The sequence below is a fragment of the Oncorhynchus keta genome, chromosome 21 (assembly GCF_023373465.1).
Source record: "Oncorhynchus keta strain PuntledgeMale-10-30-2019 chromosome 21, Oket_V2, whole genome shotgun sequence".
Lineage (NCBI taxonomy): Eukaryota > Metazoa > Chordata > Actinopteri > Salmoniformes > Salmonidae > Oncorhynchus > Oncorhynchus keta.
The window spans coordinates 4764899-4787866 of record NC_068441.1 but is presented as its reverse complement, the minus strand read 5'-3'; the positions used below and the strand labels follow the sequence as shown (position 1 = coordinate 4787866).

At 45.6% G+C, this 22968-nt stretch overlaps 1 protein-coding gene across 1 annotated transcript in view; it reads right to left on the bottom strand.

The window, feature by feature from the left end:
- ppm1j (protein phosphatase, Mg2+/Mn2+ dependent, 1J) overlaps positions 1 to 21528 on the bottom strand; it is a 59786-nt gene extending 38258 nt beyond the window's left edge. The window contains exon 1 of the mRNA XM_035796253.2: positions 21036 to 21528. Within this exon, the coding sequence (XP_035652146.1) occupies positions 21036 to 21295 (260 nt within the window). The 5' untranslated portion in view covers positions 21296 to 21528. The remainder of the gene's footprint in view (positions 1 to 21035) is intronic.
- Between the last annotated feature and the right edge of the window lie 1440 nt (positions 21529 to 22968).

The following is a 22968-nucleotide window of genomic DNA, read 5'->3' as shown; positions in this document are numbered from 1 at the left end:
TATCCCAGCCTCACTCAGTTAACTGTGTCTTTATTTTTGTATATTTAACTTGTCTTTTTGAGGTAAGCCCAATTGAGACCAGGGTCTCATTCTCAATGGTGCCCTGAGAACAAATAATTCACAAATCAATATGATAATTCAATAAAACTGAAAAAAATAAACTACAAGATACATTATTAAATTACAAATCAACCAAAACACTCGGAAACTTCAGTGAGTTCATTCGTCATCAGCATTCTAAACTGCCCTATTGGCACCAGGGATTCGAGATTTAATGAGATTTGTAAATTATTCAAAACAAGAGGGACAACAAGATTTGCTCCCTCATATTTGTATACTTTAGCAGAGAAGTGAGATGTTGGAAGCTTGTAAACAAAAAGGGAGAAATTAAGTGATCTACGGGAATTTAGAGGTCCAGACGACCTTCTAATCAAGGATGCAGTGACGAGTATTATACCCGTCACCTGTGATAAAGCAAAGAGCGCTATGGTACACTGCAGCCAAGGGATTTAGAGTAGCAGCTGCTGCATTCTGATAAATGGTGTCGCCCATAGTAAGGAGCTGGCAGGAAAGTTGCCTGTACAACTGCTTCCTGCTATTTGGGGAGAGGCTACTTTCAATATCAACTTTTTAACTAGCTCATCTGGATTTTTTTTAAACGTCAACATTTTGTCAATTCAAAAGCCCGTATATTTATAGGCGGGAACCTGCTCGCTGAGAGAACCATCCAATGCATAAATATGTAAAACAGCTTACATATTTCTACAACAAATAACATACATTTCCATTTTCCGACATAGCCTGGTCAGCAGTAGGGGAAATACCGTACATAAGTGTCATCTGCATACAGATGAACGTTACAGATTTTTGCAGATAGACCAATATTATTTATACTGAACAAAAATACAAATGCAACATGTAACGGTTTAAAAGATTTTACTGAGTCACAGTTCATGAGGAAATCAGTCAATTGAAAAATGAATTAGGCCCAAATCTATGGATTTCACATTACTGGGAATACAGATATGCATCTGTTGGTCACAGAATGGGCCTCAATCTCGTCACGGAATCATCGATAAAATGCAATTGTGTTTGTTGTCCGTAGCTTATACCTGTCCATACCATAACCCCACCACCACCATGGGGCACTATGTTAACAACGTTGACATCAGCAAACCACTCGTCCACACGATGCCATACATGGTCTGCTGTTGTGAGGCCGGTTGTACGTACTGCCAAATTCTCCAAAAGGACATTGAAGGCGGTTTATGGTAGAGAAATTAACATTCAATTCTCTGGCAACAGCTCTGGTGGACATTCCTGCAGTCAGCATGCCAATTGCAAGCTCGCTCGAAACTTGAGACATCTGTGTTGTGTGACAAAGCTGCACATTTTAGAGTGGAATTTTATTGTCCCCAGCACAAGGTGCACTTGTGTAATGACCATGCTGTTTAATCAGCTTCTTGATATGCCACACCTGTCAGGTGGATGGATTATCTTATCAAGCCATTTAGCACCGTTTCATAAATGTATTATGTCCAGGTCTAAAACCAGACTGGTACACACCTTTCAAAACATGTAGAACCAGGAACAAATATAGCTCTTGGTTCTCTCCAGACCTTACTGCCCTTGACTAGCACAAAAACATTCTGTGGCGATATGTAACTTTTCAGGGAAGTTTGGAACCAAAATACACAGGCAGTTAGGAAAGCGAAGGCTAGCTTTTTCAAACAGAAATTTGCATCCTATAGCACAAACTCAAAAAGGTTCTGGGACACTGTAAAGTCCATGGAGAGTAGGAGCACCTCCTCCCAGCTGCCCACTGCACTGAGATTAGGAAACACTGTCACCACCAATAAATCCACTATAATTGAAAATTTCAATAATCATGCTTTCCACCTGGCTTACCCCTACCCCGGTCAACAGCCATGCACTCCCCACAGCAACTCGCCCAAGCCTCCCCATTTCTCCTTCACCCAAATCTAGACAGCTGATGTTCTAAAAGGGCTGCAAAATCTGGACCCCTACTAATCAGCCGGGCTAGACAATCTGGACCCTCTCTTTCTAAAATGATCTGCCGAAATTGTTGCAACCCCTATTACTAGCCTGTTCAACTTCTTTCGTATCGTCTGAGATTCCCAAAGATTGGAAAGCTGCCACGGTCATCCTCCTCTTCAAAGGGGGAGACACTCTAGACCCTAACTGCTACAGACCGATATATATCCTACCCTGCCTTTCTAAGGTCTTTGAAAGCCAAATTAACAAACAGATTACCGACCATTTCGAATCCCACCGTACCTTCTCCGCTATGCAATCTGGTTTCAGAGCTGGTCATGGGTGCACCTCAGCCATGCTCAAGGTCCTAAATGATATCATAACCGCCATCGATAAGAGACATTACTGCAGCCCTATTCATCGACCTGGCCAAAGGTTTCGACTCTGTCAATCACCACATTCTTATTGGCAGACTCAACAGCCTTGATTTCTCAAATGATTGCCTCGCCTGGTTCACCAACTACTTCTCTGATAGAGTTCAGTGTGTCAAATCAGAGGGCCTGTTGGCTGGACCTCTGGCAGTCTATGCGGGTGGCACAGGGTTCGATTCTCGGGCCGACTATTCTCTGTATACATCAATGATGTCGCTCTTGCTGCTGGTGATTCTCTAATCCACCTCTACGCAGACGACACCATTCTGTACACTTTTGGCCCTTCTTTGGACACTGTGTTAACTAACCTCCAGATGAGCTTCAATGCCATACAACTCTCCAACTGCTCTTAAATGCTAGTAAAACTAAATGCATGCTCTTCAACCGATCACTGCCCGCACCTGCCTGCCCGTCCAGCATCACTACTCTGGATGGTTCTGACTTTTGTGGACAACTACAAATATGTAGAATATGTGGACAACTACAAATACCTAGGTGTCTGGTTAGACTGTAAACTCTCCTTCCAGACTCACATTAAGCATCTCCAATCCAAAATTAAATCTAGAATCCGCTTCCTATTTTGCAACAAAGCATCCTTCACTCATGCTGCCAAACACCCTCGTAGAACTGACCATCCTACCGATCCTCAACTTTGGCGATGTCATTTATAAAATGGCCTCCAACACTCTACTCAACAAATTGGATACAGTCTATCACAGTGCCATCCGTTTTGTCATCGAAGCCCCATATACTACCCACCCCTGCGACCTGTACGCTCTTGTTGGCTGGCCCTCGCTTCATACTCGTCGCCAAACCCACTGGCTCCAGGTCATCTACAAGTCTCTGCTAGGTAAAGCCCCGCCTTATCTCAGCTCACTGGTCACCATAGCAGCTCCAGCAGGTATATTTCACTGGTCATCCCCAAAGCCAATTCCCCCTTTGGCAGTCTTTCCTTCAAGTTCTCTGCTGCCTATGACTGGAACAAACTGCAAAAAAAAATAAAATCACTGAAGCTGGAGACCCATATCTCCCTCACTAGCATTAAGCACCAGCTGTCAGAGCAGCTCACATTCCACTGAGCCTGTACATGGCCCATCTGTAAACAGCCCATCAAGCTACCTCATCCCCATACTGTATTTATCTTGCTCCTTTGCACCCCAGTATCTCTACTTGCACACATTCAACTTCTGCACATCTACAATTCCAGTGTTTAATTGCTATATTGTAATTACTTTGCCACCATGGCCTATTTATTGCCTTACCTCCCTTACCTCATTTGCACTCACTGTATATAGACTTTTCTTTTTTCTACTGTATTATTGACTGTTTTATTCCATGTGTAACTCTATTGTTGTATGTGTCGAACTGCTGTACTTTGTTGGCCAGGTCGCAGTTGTAAATGAGAACTTGTTCTCAACTAGCCTACCTGGTTAAATAAAGGTGAAATAAAAAAATACAAATTAAGAATATCATTTGAAGTTAAAACCGTTATTAGCTGAGAGTTTGCCAGTGTTTCGAATAATTTTGCAAGGCAAGATGGTTCAGAAATTTGGCAGTAGTTATCTAGGTCCGAAGTATCCCTGCCTTTGTGAATGGGAAGGACTTGCGCCACCTTCCAGATCTTAGGGATAGCACCCAGATCTTAGGGATAGCACCAGAAGCAATTTTTAAATAAAACTGTGGGTCAATAGGTTCTACAATAAGCATCCTTCTCTGTTAAGAGGTTAATAAGCTTAAATAGATGCCCAGAGGGTATTACATTGACATTGCAACACTCGCTCTTATCCAGAGCAACTTACAATAAGTGCATTCAAATTAGGGGGCATGAACAATTTAATAACACGAGTCAAAGCCGAAAACCACAGTACTGCTGTAGAGTAAAATAACAAAGATTAAAAGTTCAACGCAATAATAGAAACATTCCAGTGCAAAATCTATTGTAAGTTTTGCCTCAATTACAGTGATGCATTATGTGGTGTGTGTGTGTGAGGCATGGTTAAGTGAGGCATGGTTAAGTGCCCCATCGTAGGTGATCTAGGTAAAATACATTTCTAGGAACTAGAGTGCTCGGAGCTGGAGGAGATGAAGGACTCTCTCGAGTCTAAAGGAGCTGGATGCCAGAGAGCTTTTAGTCTGAAGAGACAGTTCTTTAGCCTGCAAAAGTGGGTCAGAATTTTTTTTTTTTACAAACCCAGGAGCTTGTTGTGTTGCGAATTCCATTCGGTGAGCCAGATATGGTAGCCTGGAGTACCAACCACACACGTAGTGGAGCAGGGAACTGAAGAGCTTATTTTCCCTTCCCCACGTGTGACTACGTTGCCAAGTGTACTTTCCCGGCTAGTCTAACGCACACAAAAATAGATAACGTAACAGGATAAATAAAAGGTTGTGATGGTGGAATACATCATCGTGGAAACAGGTGCTACATGAGTGAAATCCCTGGTTTGGAAGGATTTTGGAGTCATTGTGGACAAGAAGGAATGATAGAATGATACACAGCCCACAAAAATTGCAAGCAGGTATTTGCTTTAGATAATTACCTGAGTTATGTTAATTTAAACCAGTGGTTCCCAAACTTGTTATAGTCCCGTACCCCTTCAAACATTCAACCTCCAGCTGCGTACCCCCTGTAGCACCAGGGTCAGCACACTCTCACATGTTGTCGTTTGCCATCATTGAAAGCCTGCCACACACAACACACTATACAATACATTTATGAAACATAAGAAGGAGGTTGAGTCACAACTTGGCTCGTGGGAAGTGACAAAGAGCTCTTATAAGACCAGAGCACAAATAATAATATAATCAATTATTTTGCTCTTTATTTAGCCATCTTACATATAAAACCTTATTTGGGCATCAAATTCTGAATAACACAATACAGGTTAATGAGAAGGGTGTGCTTGAAAGGATGCACATAACTCGAGAGAATCTCAGTCTTAAATTATTTTCCACACACAGTCTGTGCCTGTATTTAGTCTTCATGCTAGTGAGGGCCGAGAATCCACTCGCACATAGGTACGTGGTTGTAAAGGGCATCAGTATCTTAACCGCGCAATTTGCCAAGACCTGATACTCAGAAATCTGGCAGTGGCTTCTGATTTAAATTCAATTTTCACAGAACAGCTTGTTGCAATTTCGATGAGGCTCTCCTGTTCAGATATTGGTAAGTGTGTGCCAGCCACAGTCAGAGGCTGACACTAAGATAGCATTGAGTGAGCTGTATTCTGCCATAAGCAAACAATGAAACGCTCACTCAGGGGCGGCTCTCCGAGTAGCCAGGGACTTTAATGTAGGGAAACTTAAATCTGTCTTACCAAATTTTCATCAGCATGTTAAATGTGCAACCAGAAGGGGAAAAAACTCTGGACAACCTATACTCCACACACAGAGATTCATACAAAGCTCTCCCTCACACTGACCGCAATTCGATCCTCCTGATTCCTGCTTACAAGCAAAAATTAAAGCAGGAAGCACCTGTGACTAGATCAATAAAAAGGTGGTCAGATGAAGCAGATGCTAAGTTACAGGACTGTTTTGCTAGCACAGACTGGAATATGTTCTGGGATTCCTCCAATGGCATTGAGGAGTACACCACAGCTGTCATTGGCTTCATCAATAAGTGCATTGATGACGTCATCCCCACAGTGACCGTACATACCCCAACCAGAAACCATGGATTACAGGCAGCATCCGCACTGAGCTAAAGCTGCCGCTTTCAAGGAGTGGGAATCTAACCCGGAAGCTTATAAGAAATCCCGCTATGCCCTCCGATGAACCATCAAACAGGCAAAGCATCAATACAGGACTAAGATCGAGTCGTACTACACCGGCTCTGACGCTCGTCGGATGTGGCAGGGCCTGCAAACCATTACAGGCTAAAAAGGGAAGCACAGCCGAGAGCTGCCCAGTGACACGAGCCTACCTGACGAGCTAAACTTTTTCTATGCTTGCGTCGAGGCAAATAACAATGAAACATGCATGAGCGCACCAGCTGCAGCCAATGTGAGTAAGACCTTTAAACAGGTCAACCTTCACAAGGCCACAGGGCCAGACAGATTACCAGGACGTGTACTGCGAGCATGCGCTGACCAACTAGCAAGTGTCTTCACTGACATTTTCAACCTCTCCCTGTCCGAGTCTGTAATAGCAACATGTTTTAAGCAGACCACCATAGTGCCTGTGCCCAAGAACACTAAGGTAACCTGCCTAAATGACTACCGACCTGTAGCACTCACATCTGTAGCCATGAAGTGCTTTGAAAGGCTGGTCATGGCTCACATCCACACCATCATCCCAGAAACCCTAGACCCACCCTAATTTGCATACCGCTCCAACAGATCCACAGATGATGCAGTCTATTGTAGACCACACTGCCCTTTCCCACCTGGACAAAAGGAACACCTATGTGAGAATGCTATTCATTGACTACAGATCAGCATTCAACACCATAGTGCTGTCAAAGCTCATCAATAAGCTAAGGACCCTGGGACTAAACACCTCCCTCTGCAACTGGATCCTGGACTTCCTGACGGGCCGCCCTCAGGTGGTAAGGGTAGGCAACAACACATCTGCATTGCTGATCCTCAACACAGGGGTCCCCTCGGGTGCGTGCTCAGCCCCCTCCTGTACTCCCTGTTCATTCATGACTGCATGGCCAGAAACGACTCCAAAACCATCATTCAATTTGCAGGTGACACAAGTGGTAGGCTTGATCACCGACAACAACGAGACAGCCTATAGGGAGGAGGTTAGAGACCTGGCCGTGTGGTGCCAGGACAACAACCTCTCCCTCAATGTGATCAAGACGAAGGAGATGATTGTGGACTATAGGAAAGAGGACAGAGCACGCCTCCATTCTCCTCGACGAGGCTGCAGTGGAGCAGGTTGAGACAAAAACCTATTCCCACGCAGGAGACTGAAAATATTTTGCAATGGTTGTTTGTGTCGTCCATTTCGGGACAGTACCTGCGTAATTGCGCACCCAGCTCGTTCTTTTGCTTTGCTATGTCACATTTGACCATGTCCGTAAGCTTGCGGTCATTTGCACACAAAAAAAATCATACAATGATGGAAAGACGTGTGTGTTGTCCTTGTTAATGCCGACAGAGAAGAGCACCAACTTCTTAATCATAGCCTCAATATTGTCCTGTACATTGAATATAGTTGCGGAGAGTCCCTGTAATCCTAGATTCATATCATTGAGGCGAGAAAAAGGCCAGTCGTGTGAGAAACTCATCATCATGCAAGAGGTCAGACAAGTAAAAATGAAGGTCAGTAAAGAAAGGTAATTTCTCAATTTAAAAAAAAACGTGTCAATACTTTGCACCTTGATAACTAGCGCATTTCTGTATGTTATAAAAGTGTTACATGGTCACTGCCCATATCGTTGAATAATGCAGAAAATACACGAGAGTTCAGGGGCCTTGCTTTAACAAAGTTAATTAACCATTTTCACTGTCCAAAACGTCTTTCCCGCTTTCAGGCATTCCCTTGGCAGCAAGAGTCTCTTGGTGGATGCTGCAGTGTATCCAAGTGGGAGCAACTGCTTGCACGCATGTCTCCCTGTCATGGCTTTTGCGCCATCAGTACAGATACCAACACATCTTGACCACTGAAGTCCACTTCAGGTCACAAAGCTGTCCAGTACTTTAAAAATATCCTCCCCTGTTGTCCTGGTTTCCAGTGGTTTGCTGAAGCGGATGTCTTCCTTAATTGACCCCCCATAAACGTAACGGCCATATACCAGGAGCTGTGCCAGGCCCACCACATCTGTTGACTCATCCAGCTGTAACGCATAGAGATCAGTAGCTTGTATGCAAAACAGTAATTGTTTCAAAACATCTCCTGCCATGTCACTGATGCATTGTGAAACATTGTCCCAGCCATATCCACGGCAGCAGGAAGAATTAAGTCCTCCACAATAGTATGAGGCTTGCCTGTCCTAGCCACTCGGGGGCTCACCATATACAATGCTTCTAGCCCCTTCTTATTAATGGTATCTGTTGCTTTTATACATGTCTTACTACTCAAAAGTTGTCTAAATTTTCACTCAAACACCATGGCTCATTTTTCAAATTGGCATGTTGTTTCTAAATGTCTGCAAATGTGGGGGGAAAAATGTAATTTGGCATACATCCGAAGGCATTGCGCAAAGCCCAGTTTGGGAATACCTGATTTAGACCATATTCAGGCCATATAAAGTTAAAACCTGTGCTGCTGGTAAATGCTTGAGTAGCCTTTAGCCTACTAAATAAATGTAGGCTATTTTTAAAGCCTGTAGACTATTCGATTATGGGAATTGTCTATTTAACCCATTTAATCCCATGGGTCACACATAGTGAAAGAAAACCCTTTTGTACTTTACAGGCTCTTGAGAAGTTAAATTTGTACTTATAATCAAATGATTTCTCAAAATGGTCACAAGACCACAAGCATAATTCTCCAAGGTGTACTTTTCAGACGAATTTGGCACCAGAACTCTGTATGCAACTGCTTTAGCAACAAATACATAGTTGACATTTTGAAATATTTTCTTTGTAAATATGTGTAAATGTCTAGTTTACATACTGTATGTGTCTTAATTTTCAATACATTGAATCCATGATGCTCGTGGTATATGAAAATAAGTTAGCAGTCACATTTGTGACCAATGGGACAATACAGTGGCTCGAATTTATTATATATACAAATGTATGTGGACAACCCTTCAAATGAGTGGATTTGGCTATTTCAGCCAAACCCGTTTTTGACAAATGCATAAAATCGAGCACACATCCATGCAATCTCCATGGACAAACACTGGCAGTAGAATGGCCTTACTGAAGAGCTCAGTGACGTTCAACATGGCACCGTCATAGGATGCCACCTTTCCAACAAGTCAGTTCATCAAATTCATACCCTGCTAGAGCTGCCCCGATCAACTAAGTGCTGCGAAGTGGTAAGCCACACAAGTTCACAGAACGCCGAATGCTGTAGTGAGTAAAATTCATCTGTCCTCTGTTGCAACACTCACTACAGAGTTACAAACGGCCTCTGGAAGCAACGTCTGCGCTGTTCATCGGAAGCTTCATGAAATATGTTTCCATGGCCGAGCAGCTGCACACAAGCCTAAGATCACCATGCGCAATGCCAAGAGTCAACTGGAGTGGTGTAAAGCTCGCAGCCATTGGACTCTGGAGCAGTGGAAAGCCTTTTTCTTGAGTGATGAATTGCGCTTCACCATCTGGTAGTCTGACGGACGAATCTGGGTTTGGCGGATGCCAGGAGAACGCTACCTAAACTGTAAAGTTCAGTGGAGGAGGAATAATGGTCTGGGGCTGTTTTTCATGGTTCGGGCTAGGCCCAAAGCTAAGGGAAATCTTAAGGTTACAACATACAGTACAATGACATTCTAGATGATTCTGTGCTTCCAACTTTGTGGTAACAGTTTGGGAAGGCCCTTTCCTGTTTCAGCATAACAATACACCCATGCACAAAGCGAGGTCCATACAGAAATGGTTTGTCGATCTGTGTGGAAGAACTTGACTGGCTTGCACAGAGCCCCGACCTCAACCCCATCGAACACCTATGGATGAATTGGTACACCGACTGCGAGCCAGGCCTAATCGCCCGACCTCACTAATTCTCTTGTGGCTGAATGGAAGCAAGTCCCTGCAGCAATCATCCAACATCTAGTGGAATGCCTTCCTAGAAGAGTGGAGGCTGTTACAGCATCAAAGACTGGATCAACTCCATATTAATTCACATGATTTTGGAATGAGATGTTCGATGAGCAGGTGTCCACATACTTTTGGTCATATAGTTTATTTAATCATAGCAGATTATTATTTTTTCAGTAGATTGAAGTGGCGTTGGGTTATGGATATAGTCAGGCCCTGATCTGTTTCACCTGTCTGTATGATTGTCTCCACAACCCTCCAGGTGTCGCCCATCTTCCTCATTATCCCCTGTGTATTTATACCTGTGTTCTTTGTCTGTTGCCAGTTCAGCTTGTTTGTCAAGTCAACCAGCGCTTTTGTTCTCCGCTCCTGCTTTTCCCATTCTCTTTTTCTCACCCTCCTGGTTTTGACCCTTGTCTGTCCTTACTCTGAGCCTGCCTGCCTGACATAGTGGTCAGCCCCCGCCCCTGAGCCTGCCTGCCGACCTTTACCTTTTTATCCCCACCTCTGGATTATTGACCTCTGCCTACCCTGAGCCTGCCTGCCATCCGGTTTAGTTGCCCCACCGTTGGTTTAATGACCCCTGCCTGCCTTGACCTGTCTATTGCCTACCTGTTAGATTATTAAACCATTGTTAATTCAACGTTGTCTGCATCTGGGTCTTACCTTCATACCTAATAGTACGAACTGGCCATGACTGACCCAGCAGACCCGGGCCAGCTGTGCAACGCCATCTCCTCCCAAGGAGCCTCCATTGGTAGGCACAAGGAATTGCTTCATGGTCTTATGGATAGGGTCCAAACGTTCGCTGAGTGCGATGACCGGGCGTTGTACATGCTGCTGGAGCAATTCCGCGGGTTGTCTGGGGGTCGGCCATGGTGGTAACCCCACCGCCCCCCAGTAACTCAGTGGTTAGCAGCGCCTTCCCACCGGCCACTCCACCTTCCCGGGAGTCCTGTTTACCTCCCCTAGAAAGCTTTAATGGAGAGCCGAGCACCTGTCTGGCATTTTTAGCTTAGTGTGCCCTCATTTTCGCGCTTCAGCCCTCCTCCTTCCCCTCGGATCGCTCCCAGATAGCCTACCTCATCACGTTGATGTCTGGGAGGGCTCTCACCTGGGCTACCACCGCATGGGAACAACAGCCGGTCATGTGCGTGAGTCTGGAGGGGTTTGTGCGAGAGGTGAGGAAGGTTTTTTTATGCCCCATTCTCCGGGAGAGAAGCTGCCCAGAGTCTAATCCAGCTCCAGCAGGACGCCCGCAGGGTGGCTGACTGTGGTTGATTTCTGCACGTTGGCAGCGGAGAGTGCTTGGAACCAGGAGGCACTGTCCGACATGTTCCTGCACAGCGTCTTGGAGGAGGTTAAGGACGAGCTTGCTGCTCGAGAGTTACCCAAGGATCTTGACTCCCTCATCGCTTTGACCATCCCCATTGATGGGCGAATGCTGGAACGATGGATGGGGAGGAAATTTGATTTCACTTTGCCTCTGAGTTATCCCGGAAGTCCCTGACAGTCCCGTTGCTGAGAGCACCCGAGGTTTCCCAACCTTCCTCGAGAGTCACCGAAGATGGCCGAGGCACTGTTTCCCGAGCCTATGCAACTAGGCAGAGCTGGGCTGTCGCCAATGAAATGGCAACACTGGATCAACACAAGGAGCGGTCTCTATTGTGGAACATTTTGTGTCCTCTTGCCAGGTGAAAGACCAGGCTCACAGGTAGGATCGAGTACTCTGGTGGGGCATATGGAGAACTTTTCTTCTTCCCTTACTCACACCCATTTTTATGTCATTCTGCTGTGGGGAAACCAGTCCAAATCTCTCCGGGTCCTCATTGACTCTGGGGCTGGAGAGCTTCTTGGATGCCACACTGGCTTCCAAGCTGAACATCCTCACTCAGCCCCTCTCCATTCCCATGGATGTTAGAGCACTGTACAGGTGCTCTGTAGGTCGGGTCACCCATAACACCACTCCTATCAACCACTCCTATCAGGAAATCACAGCGAGACCATTCAATTCCTGCTCATCAAGTCACCCCAGATTCCCATAGTTTTGGGATTCTCCTGGCTTCAGCAACAGAATCCCCTCATCAACTAGTCTACGGCTGCTATCATGGGCTGGCGTCCGTTCTGCGACGCCCATTGTTTGAAGTCGGCGCAACCTGCCCCATGACGTCTTCCCGGGGGCTCGGAAGTTGCTCCAAACCTCTCCGCCATACCCACGGAGTACCAGGACCTCCAGGAGGTGTTCAACAAGTCCCGTGCCACTTTTTATAGATGAACTGGAGCCAATGGGTCTGGCGACAAATATGTCGCAAGGGCCAGCCGACTAGAGCATACAGATCAGTGGTGGGTGGTATAATGTGACTTGGTAACAAAACGGATGGCACTGTGATAGACTGCATCCAGTTTGCTGAGTAGAGTGTTGGAAGCTATTTTGTAGATGACATCGCAGAAGTCGAGGATTGGTAGGATAGTCAGTTTTACTAGGGTAAGTTTGGCGGCGTGAGTGAAGGAGGCTTTGTTGCGACATAGAAAGCCGATTTTTATTCTTAATTGGAGATGTTTGATATGAGTCTGGAAGGAGAGTTTACAGTCTAGCCAGATACCTAGGTATTTATAGTTGTCCACATATTCTAGGTCGGAACTGATTAGGGTGGTGATGCTAGTCGGGCGGGTGCGGGGAAGCGAACAGTTGAAAAGCATGCATGTGGTTTTGTTAGCGTTTTAAGAGCAGTTGGAGGCCACGGAAGGAGTGTTGTATGGCATTGAAGCTCTTTTGGAGGTTAGTCAGCACAGTGTCCAAGGAAGGGCAGAAGTATACAGAATGGTGTCGTCAGCGTAGAGGCTCAGGGAATTGCCTGCAGCAAGAGCGACATCATTGAGATATATATATATATATATATATATATGAGAAAAGAGTCGGCCCGAGAATTGAACCCTGTGGTACCCCCATAGACTGCCAGAGGTCCGGACAACATGCCCTCCGATTTGACACACTGAACTCTGTCTGCAAAGTAGTTGGTGAACCAGGCGAGGCAGTTATTAGAAAAACCAAGGCTATTGAGTCTGCTGAGAAGAATATGGTGATTGACAGTCGAAAGCCTTGGCCAGGTATATAAAGATGGCTGCACAGTACTGTCTTTTTTCGATGGTGGTTATATCGTTTAGTACCTTGAGCGTGGCTGAGGTGCACCCGTGACCGGCTCGGAAGCCGGATTGCACAGCGGAGAAGGTATGGTGGGATTTGAAATGGACAGTGTTCTGTTAACTTGGCTTTCGAAGACTTTAGATAGGCAGGGCAGGATGGATATAAGTCTAACATTTTGGGTCTAGGGTGTTACCCCCTTTTGAAGAGGGGGATGACCACGGCAGCTTGCCAATCTTTAGGGATCTCGGACGATACGAAAGCGGTTGAACAGGCTGGTAATAGGGGTTGCAACAATGGCGGATAGTTTTAGAAAGAGAGGGTCCAGATTGTCTAGCCCAGCTGATTTGTATGGGTCAAGGTTTTGCAGCTCTTTCAGAACATCTGGTGAAGTAGAAGCTGGGGAGGCTTGGGCGAGTAGCTCCGGGGGAGGCGGAGCTGTTGGCCGGGGTTGGAGTAGCCAGGAGGAAGGCATGGCCAGCCGTTGAGAAATTCTTATTGAAATGTTCGATTATCATGGATTTATCAGTGGTGACCGTGTTACCTAACCTCAGTGCAGTGGGCAGCTGGGAGGTGCTGCTCTTGTTCTCCATGGACTTTAGTGTCCCAAAACGTTTTGGAGTTAGAGCTACAGGATGCGAATTTCTGCTTGAAAAAGCTAGCTTTTGCTTTCCTGACTGACATATCTTGGGGACTATTCAATGCTATTGCAGTCCGCCACAGGATGTTTTTGTGCTGGTCAAGGGCAGTCGGGTCTGGAGTGAACCAAGGGCTATATCTGTTCTTCGTTCTGCATTTTTTGAACGGGGCATGCTTATCTAAGATGGTGAGGAAATTACTTTTAAAGAATGACCAGGCATCCTCAACTGACGGGATGAGGTCAATATCCTTCCAGGATACACGGGCCAGGTCGATTTAGAAAGGCCTGCTAGTGTTTTACGGAGCGTTTGACATTTACATTTGACATTTAAGTCATTTAGCAGACGCTCTTATCCAGAGCGACTTACAAATTGGTGCCTTCACCTTATGAGATCCAGTGGAACAGTCACTTTACAATAGTGCATCTAAATCTTAAAAGGAGGGGGGGGTGAGAAGGATTACTTATCCTATCCTAGGTATTCCTTAAAGAGGTGGGGTTTCAGGTGTCTCCGGAAGGTGGTGATTGACTCCGCTGTCCTGGCGTCGTGAGGGAGTTTGTTCCACCATTGGGGGCCAGAGCAGCGAACAGTTTTGACTGGGCTGAGCGGGAACTGTACTTCCTCAGTGGTAGGGAGGCGAGCAGGCCAGAGGTGGATGAACGCAGTGCCCTTGTTTGGGTGTAGGGCCTGATCAGAGCCTGGAGGTACTGAGGTGCCGTTCCCCTCACAGCTCCGTAGGCAAGCACCATGGTCTTGTAGCGGATGCGAGCTTCAACTGGAAGCCAGTGGAGAGATCGGAGGAGCGGGGTGACGTGGGAGAACTTGGGAAGGTTGAACACCAGACGGGCTGCGGCGTTCTGGATGAGTTGTAGGGGTTTAATGGCACAGGCAGGGAGCCCAGCCAACAGCGAGTTGCAGTAGTCCAGACGGAAGATGACAAGTGCCTGGATTAGGACCTGCGCCGCTTCCTGTGTGAGGCAGGGTCGTACTCTGCGGATGTTGTAGAGCATGAACCTACAGGAACGGGCCACCGCCTTGATGTTAGTTGAGAACGACAGGGTGTTGTCCAGGATCACGCCAAGGTTCTTAGCGCTCTGGGAGGAGGACACAATGGTGATGTCAACCGTGATGGCGAGATCATGGAACGGACAGTCCTTCCCCGGGAGGAAGAGCAGCTCCGTCTTGCCGAGGTTCAGCTTGAGGTGGTGATCCGTCATCCACACTGATATGTCTGCCAGACATGCAGAGATGCGATTCGCCACCTGGTCATCAGAAGGGGGAAAGGAGAAGATTAATTGTGTGTCGTCTGCATAGCAATGATAGGAGAGACCATGTGAGGTTATGACAGAGCCAAGTGACTTGGTGTATAGCGAGAATAGGAGAGGGCCTAGAACAGAGCCCTGGGGGACACCAGTGGTGAGAGCGCGTGGTGAGGAGACAGATTCTCGCCACGCCACCTGGTAGGAGCGACCTGTCAGGTAGGACGCAATCCAAGCGTGGGCCGCGCCAGAGATGCCCAACTCGGAGAGGGTGGAGAGGAGGATCTGATGGTTCACAGTATCGAAGGCAGCCGATAGGTCTAGAAGGATGAGAGCAGAGGAGAGAGAGTTCGCTTTAGCGGTGCGGAGCGCCTCCGTGATACAGAGAAGAGCAGTCTCAGTTGAATGACTAGTCTTGAAACCTGACTGATTTGGATCAAGAAGGTCATTCTGAGAGAGATAGCGGGAGAGCTGGCCAAGGACGGCACGTTCAAGAGTTTTGGAGAGAAAAGAAAGGGATACTGGTCTGTAGTTGTTGACATCGGAGGGATCGAGTGTAGGTTTTTTCAGAAGGGGTGCAACTCTCGCTCTCTTGAAGACGGAAGGGACGTAGCCAGCGGTCAGGGATGAGTTGATGAGCGAGGTGAGGTAAGGGAGAAGGTCTCCGGAAATGGTCTGGAGAAGAGAGGAGAGGAGAGGAGGGGATAGGGTCAAGCGGGCAGGTTGTTGGGCGGCCGGCCGTCACAAGACGCGAGATTTCATCTGGAGAGAGAGGGGAGAAAGAGGTCAGAGCACAGGGTAGGGCAGTGTGAGCAGAACCAGCGGTGTCGTTTGACTTAGCAAACGAGGATCGGATGTCGTCGACCTTCTTTTCAAAATGGTTGACGAAGTCATCTGCAGAGAGGGAGGAGGGGGGGGTGGATTCAGGAGGGAGGAGAAGGTGGCAAAGAGCTTCCTAGGCTTAGAGGCAGAAGCTTGGAATTTAGAGTGGTAGAAAGTGGCTTTAGCAGCAGAGACGGAAGAGGAAAATGTAGAGAGGAGGGAGCGAAAGGATGCCAGGTTCGCAGGGAGGCGAGTTTTCCTCCATTTCCGCTCGGCTGCCCGGAGCCCTGTTCTGTGAGCTCGCAATGAGTCGTCGAGCCACGGAGCGGGAGGGGAGGACCGAGCCGGCCTGGAGGATAGGGGGCATAGAGAGTCAAAGGATGCAGAAAGGGAGGAGAGGAGGGTTGAGGAGGCAGAATCAGGAGATAGGTTGGAGAAGGTTTGAGCAGAGGGAAGAGATGATAGGATGGAAGAGGAGAGAGTAGCGGGGGAGAGAGAGCGAAGGTTGGGACGGCGCGATACCATCCGAGTAGGGGCAGTGTGGGAAGTGTTGGATGAGAGCGAGAGAGAAAAGGATACAAGGTAGTGGTCGGAGACTTGGAGGGGAGTTGCAATGAGGTTAGTGGAAGAACAGCATCTAGTAAAGATGAGGTCGAGCGTATTGCCTGCCTTGTGAGTAGGGGGGAAGGTGAGAGGGTGAGGTCAAAAGAGAGAGGAGTGGAAAGAAGGAGGCAGAGAGGAATGAGTCAAAGGTAGACGTGGGGAAGTTAAAGTCGCCCAGAACTGTGAGAGGTGAGCCATCCTCAGGAAAGGAGCTTATCAAGGCATCAAGCTCATTGATGAACTCTCCGAGGGAACCTGGAGGGCGATAAATGATAAGGATGTTAAGCTTGAAAGGGCTGGTAACTGTGACAGCATGGAATTCAAAGGAGGCGATAGACAGATGGGTAAGGGGAGAAAGAGAGAATGACCACTTGGGAGAGATGAGGATGAAGGGTGGTCGTTTGACCGCGGATACAGGCAATGAGGCAGTGATCGCGGAGATCCTGATTGAAAACAGCGGAGGTGCATTTGGAGGGCAAGTTGGTCAGGATAATGTCTATGAGGGTGCCCATGTTTAGGGATTTAGGGTTGTACCTGGTGGGTTCCTTGGTGATTTGTGTGAGATTGAGGGCATCTAGCTTAGATTGTAGGACCCCCGGGGTGTTAAGCATATCCCAGTTTGAGTCACCTAACAGAACGAACTCTGAAGCTAGATGGGGGGCGATCAATTCACAAATGGTGTCCAGGGAACAGCTGGGAGCGGAGGGGGGGTCGATAGCAGGCGGCAACAGTGAGACTTATTTCTGGAGAGGTTAATTTTAAAAATGAGAAGTTCAAACTGTTTGGGTATAGACCTGGAAAATATGACAGAACTTTGCAGGCTAGCTCCTCCCCCTTTGGCAGTTCTATCTTGACGGAAAATGTTGTATTTGGGTATGGAAATCTCAGAATTGTTGGTGGCCTTCCTAAGCCAGGATTCAGACACGGCTCCCTTAAAGAGATGGGTGGGGCTAAAGCGTAAGAGGGTGTGAACGATGCTGAATGGGTGTAGACAAAGAATAGCTCTCCAGGAGGTGTACCAAAACATTCAAAGGCCATTTTCTCCAAAGTGAGGCAACAAGTGTGACAACTTTCAAAGCAGAATTGCTTTCCCATTGTTCCTCAACTGTAGTGTATGATATATCATTTTCTAGCCCTGAGTCTCTACTTTTATCCAATGTAAAAAAACATTTGCTACATAAGACCGAGCCGGGCAGTCACACCTGACTGCCGTTCGACGTCGTAACCGACTTCAACTGTACCGGGCAGATAACAGACGGCGTGTATGGCGTTGTGTGGGTTATTAGTTTGCGGATGTCAACATTGTGAACAGAGTGCCTCATGGTGGCAGTGTTGTTATGGTATGAGCAGGCTCAAGCTATGGACAAACACAATTGCATTTTATCTATGGAAATTGGAAGTTCTCCAGCACTTCATGTTTCAGCATGATAATGCATGGCCCCAGTATCTGTACACAATTCCTGGAAGCTGAAAATGTCCCACTTCTTCCATGACCTGCATACTCACCCATTGAGCATGTTTGGGATGTTCTGGATCGATGTGTACGCTAGCGTGTTCCAGTTCCCGCCAATATCCAGCAACTCCGTACACACATTGAAGAGGAGTGGGTTAACATTCCACAGGTCACAATCAACAACCTGATCAACTCTGTGAAGGAGATGTGTCACTCTGCATGAGGCAAATGGTGGTCACACCAGATACTGACTGGTTTTCTGATCCATGCCCATACCTTTAAGGTGTCTGTGACCAACAAATGCATATCTGTATTCCCAGTCATGTGAAATCCATAGATTAGGGCCTCATTTATTTTAATGGACTGATTTCCTTATGAACTGTAACTCAGTAAAATCTTTGACATTTTTGCATATTGCTTTGGTATTTTTGTTAAGTGTAATTAATGCAGGGAAGGGGAATAGCCTACTGTTTTGGATTCATAAAAACAATGTATCAGCTCTCGGAAACAAATCTATGCGGGTTGGTCAGGTTGTGGAGAAAACTATCCTGATGTCAGGTATCGGGTGGAGCTCAGAATTGATGTGTCTGGCATGGGGTGTGTGCAACTCCAAAAAAACTGACCCGTGCAGGTCAGGACTCTCTCCAACTGGGGAGTTCAGAGTCTGTGTGATCATTGTTTCCACTCGGTCCATTACAGCAGTGGTTTGTACTGCACTTTAGAAACAGTGGGAAGGAGATGGATGTAGTAATTCTCCATTGAAGAAGAGAACAACTACATTCTTCTCCATTGCAAAATAGAATATAGGCAATACTGAAAGTACAGTACCTTATATGTATACTTTTAATGTCCGTAACTTAGAGCAAATTGCAGTTTGGTGAAATAAAGACATTCTGTATGTATGACGCTGTTTACAATAATCACAGACTCCATGATGCATGTTTTCTTAAACGCTGTGTATGATAACCCTTTAATAATTGTGTGACGCATTTTCCTACGTTCGCCTTCGTTCTATGCTGCTGCTGCTTGGGAGTGAGAATCCTTTCTTTCATCCTGCCTGCAATTGTAAAATCCCTGCTTCTTCTTCGCTTCATTGCAACCCCCCTGTATTTCTGTCTGTCTCACCCCTTGGATGACTCAGCTCTTTCTCAGATTTATTTCTCAGGGTCTTTGAGACGGCCGGGGGTGGGTTTCATACAATGGTATAACCCACCTAGGTCTGGAAATGTAGGAATCCACCAGTCAGCCTCCACTGACTCCCCCTCTTGAGAAATGGCAGGTCTGGAATGATGCCGAGTTTTTTTTCCCCCTCTCCCCTGAATCAACCAGGCAGCACATTCTACCCAATAGAGTGAATGAAATTACCTTGGGAGGTGATAGGAACTGCATGCTTTGTATTAGATGGTTTATTGCTTTATTGTAGCTGGAAACACAGGTAGTCTTGTACTGTTGTAGAAACATGCAGGACTAACTCAATATCACATGATGTCTTCCTGAGAATATAAACTATGTATAAACTACAAACATTTGTATATTGGGTAGAATGGATAGGCTACATAGAAATAGGTTTTTACTGGACACTTCATATGCTGTAGTCAGTAGCTACAGTTTTATGAAGAGTAGGCTACACTGACAGGCATTTTCAAACACTTCCACACAGGTGCTCTTTGTCAACTGTTCTTTGCACTTTGCATGTTCAGAGACAACCTTACCTTTCAACTGTACCGAGGTAAAGTTAGCATGATGTTTGATATTAGTTTGTTTGACATTCATGTCAAGTAATGTTGATAATTGTCCCTCCCTCCCTTTTGTTACTTTCAAGCATGCCTTTACGCCTAAAACACATAGGCTACATTACATAAACTATGGGACTTATTACAACTATGGGACTTATTGAATCTTTATGAAAGAAACAAAATGTATTTTGACAAATTCAAGCAGTAGGCCTAGTACACATTCTACCCTATCCTATAGGATACTAATTTCCACTGGAATAGCTTACAGGCACATGGTCCTATTAATATGTGTCCAGAGAAAAGGATGATAACAGTGATGTGGACAGATTATGATTGTCTCCAGTAGTAAGTAGACTATCACTTACTCTACGTAATGTAGCATTTCAATGTTTTTGTTTGTTCTACATGTGAGATCCTATAAAATACTAGATACAATAAACTGCAACATATGTAGCTGATTATTGTTGCAATGTCAGTCTATGCAGTGAATGGACATTGAGGGATTCTCACTGTTTTAAAGTAACCACACAATAGGTTGCTACAGCGTCATCAGCTACAGCAGCAGCAGCCTGTGCAGCCTGGCCTCATTGAGTAGACGTAATATAGTAAATGTTCATCCGAGACACTCATCAGTATAATATGCTACTTGATACGGTTAAATAAAACAGAAGGTTACTTAAGGCAAAAACGAAAATAGGGTGATAGGCTTTTAACTTGAGTTTCTAGCAACCTAAAGGTTGCGTGTTTGAATCTCATCACAGACAGTTCAGCATTTTAGCAACTACTTATTACTTTTTAGCTACTTTGCAACTACTTAGCATGTTAGCTAACCATTCGGGTAACCTTAAAACCCTTTAACCTATCGCCTAACCTTAACCCACAATTCCTAGCCTAGCTAATGTTAGCCACCTAGCTAATGTTTGCCACAACAAATTGCAATTTGTAGCATATCATACGAATTGTAATATGTAACATATCATAGAAATTATTGACAGACATCGAGAAATTAATATACATACCATACAAAACGTAACACTCTACGAAGTGTAGTGTCCCGGATTTACGTTTACTATGTTATGTCTACCCCTGAGTCCAGGTTGCAGCTGTGCTCTCGGGTGAATTTGCAAAAGCAGCACGGAGGCCATATTCGCCATAAAAAGCTACCCCAAAACGAAACAGTTTATTGTCAACAGTGCAAATTACCCTTGGCCTACAACATTCAATCTGACAGTTGCATTTTAATGTTAGGGATTTTTTGTAAATCCCTATAAATGACACGTCGAGAAACCACTCACTCTGCGTATCCCGTCCGCCAGGGAAGCCTGCTGTCCCTCTTCAACGTCAGCACTGGCCGAGAAGCATGTTCTGTCGAGTATTGAAGAAGCTCTGGTGTAAGATCCAGAAACTCAGGTCGACCGTAGGGGAACCGTTGAGGCAGACCGTCCTGGTTACAGTTCTGGTGGTGAACGTTCCCGGATCCGTGGTGCTGGTTGTGACCGTGGGGCATCATTCCACCCACCAGCGTGGACATCGCATTTTTGACTTTGCTTATCATTGCGGAAGAAATAATAAACCGATACAGAAATGAATGAAAAGCCTAATACTAGTACCGTAGTGGGAAAAAAAATACAACGATGAAAAGCATTTCAGGAAGCAATCGGTCCCAGCCCCATGTGACGTTTGACAGACACTGTTTTCCTCATTGAAAATATAGCCTACCCCTTCCCCACTCAGTGCGTATACTAATCTCAGAAGGCAGGGGTTTAGTGAACGCTGTTGTGGGGGGGATACGCACTGCAAATTGCGCGCCAGTCTGATACGCACTGCAAATTGCGCGCCAGTCTGGATTGGACATAAAATAACCATTCCCGGTCACAATGAAGACAAGATCACTCTTGATCAGTGTTGTGTATTGATGTCTGCAAAGAGAAGCCAGGCTTCCGAAAACAATTTACAATTTTTTTTATTTTTTTTAAATGTATTTTTCGTCTCATAAATGCATTCAATTCGCATGCGGCTGATTGTATCTCACTGGTTAAAGCATACGAGCGAACGAAACAGCGCCCTACTGTCTGGTCAGAAAGAGTATGACATTGTTTCTGGCATTATCGTTGAATACAATGAGCATTTGGCCTCCCTTGATAAAAAATCTACAAAATAATAGCCAATGAGCATTGAGCTAAACTGAGTATTCTCAATTGTGAATGGTCCTTTCTCACAAAAAAAAAGTGTCAAGGGAAGCCATTTTGGATTTGGCTTCATATCAATCACATCACAAGCCCAACATCATTACTGATAGAAAACACTTGCTTTGTTGCATCTCATTGTTCCGGTGGCTAGCTAGCTTGCTAAAATCGTCACTTTCCTAAATTAACCATGTATGGAGATAGGGATTTGGACTTTTACTTAATTCTCTGTACTGGCCAATGAATATAACGGTGATTCTGATCCAACCATACATTAATACATAATGCCCCTGGCCTAAGAGAATGGAAGTTCAACATGTAGGCATATGTATGCTAATGTTAACTAGCTGGCCTGGCATATCGTTGCCCATGAAAAGAAGTTAGGCTAGCGAGCAAGTATTTTAGCCAGGCTGCCTAGGACAACACAAACTAAAAGCAAACTATTTAAAATAGATAAAAATATAAGTTTGACAGAGTCCTAGACCATTTAGGCAACATGAAAGAGGAGGATGTCATTGGCATTTGAGAAATCAGTACCATGGACAGCCACATCATATTTAGCTTATGTTGATGTTCCCATTACGGCTCCACTTCTCAAGAGATGGGGAATAGTGTTGCCTCCCTGTATTCAGGTATAGGCCAAGCCTACTACTGTCTCTGCTAAGAGGTCTAGACCTTTATGGCACAGGGCAGGTAGCTTGTGCATTTGTCCTCTAACTGCAAAGTTGCTGGTCCAAGTTCCAGAGTAGAAAGCCCCCAAATGATTACACTACTTACTACAAGGAGTTTATTATGATGTACTGCCAATTCCACCACAATCTTGATATTTTTCAAGGTCTAGGGTAATGCATATATTTAGGTCAGAAAAACATCCAAAAAACTTGTGTTATGCTCATTTAGAAGTGGTAGCCTAATCTCAGATGGATCAAGTCAGCTTTTCTCTAAAAGTATGACTGTTGTGGTGCTCTTATACTGTTTAGTTACACTGTAATTAGTTACAGAGTTGGCTCCCGAGTGGCGCAGCGGTCTAAGGCACTGCATC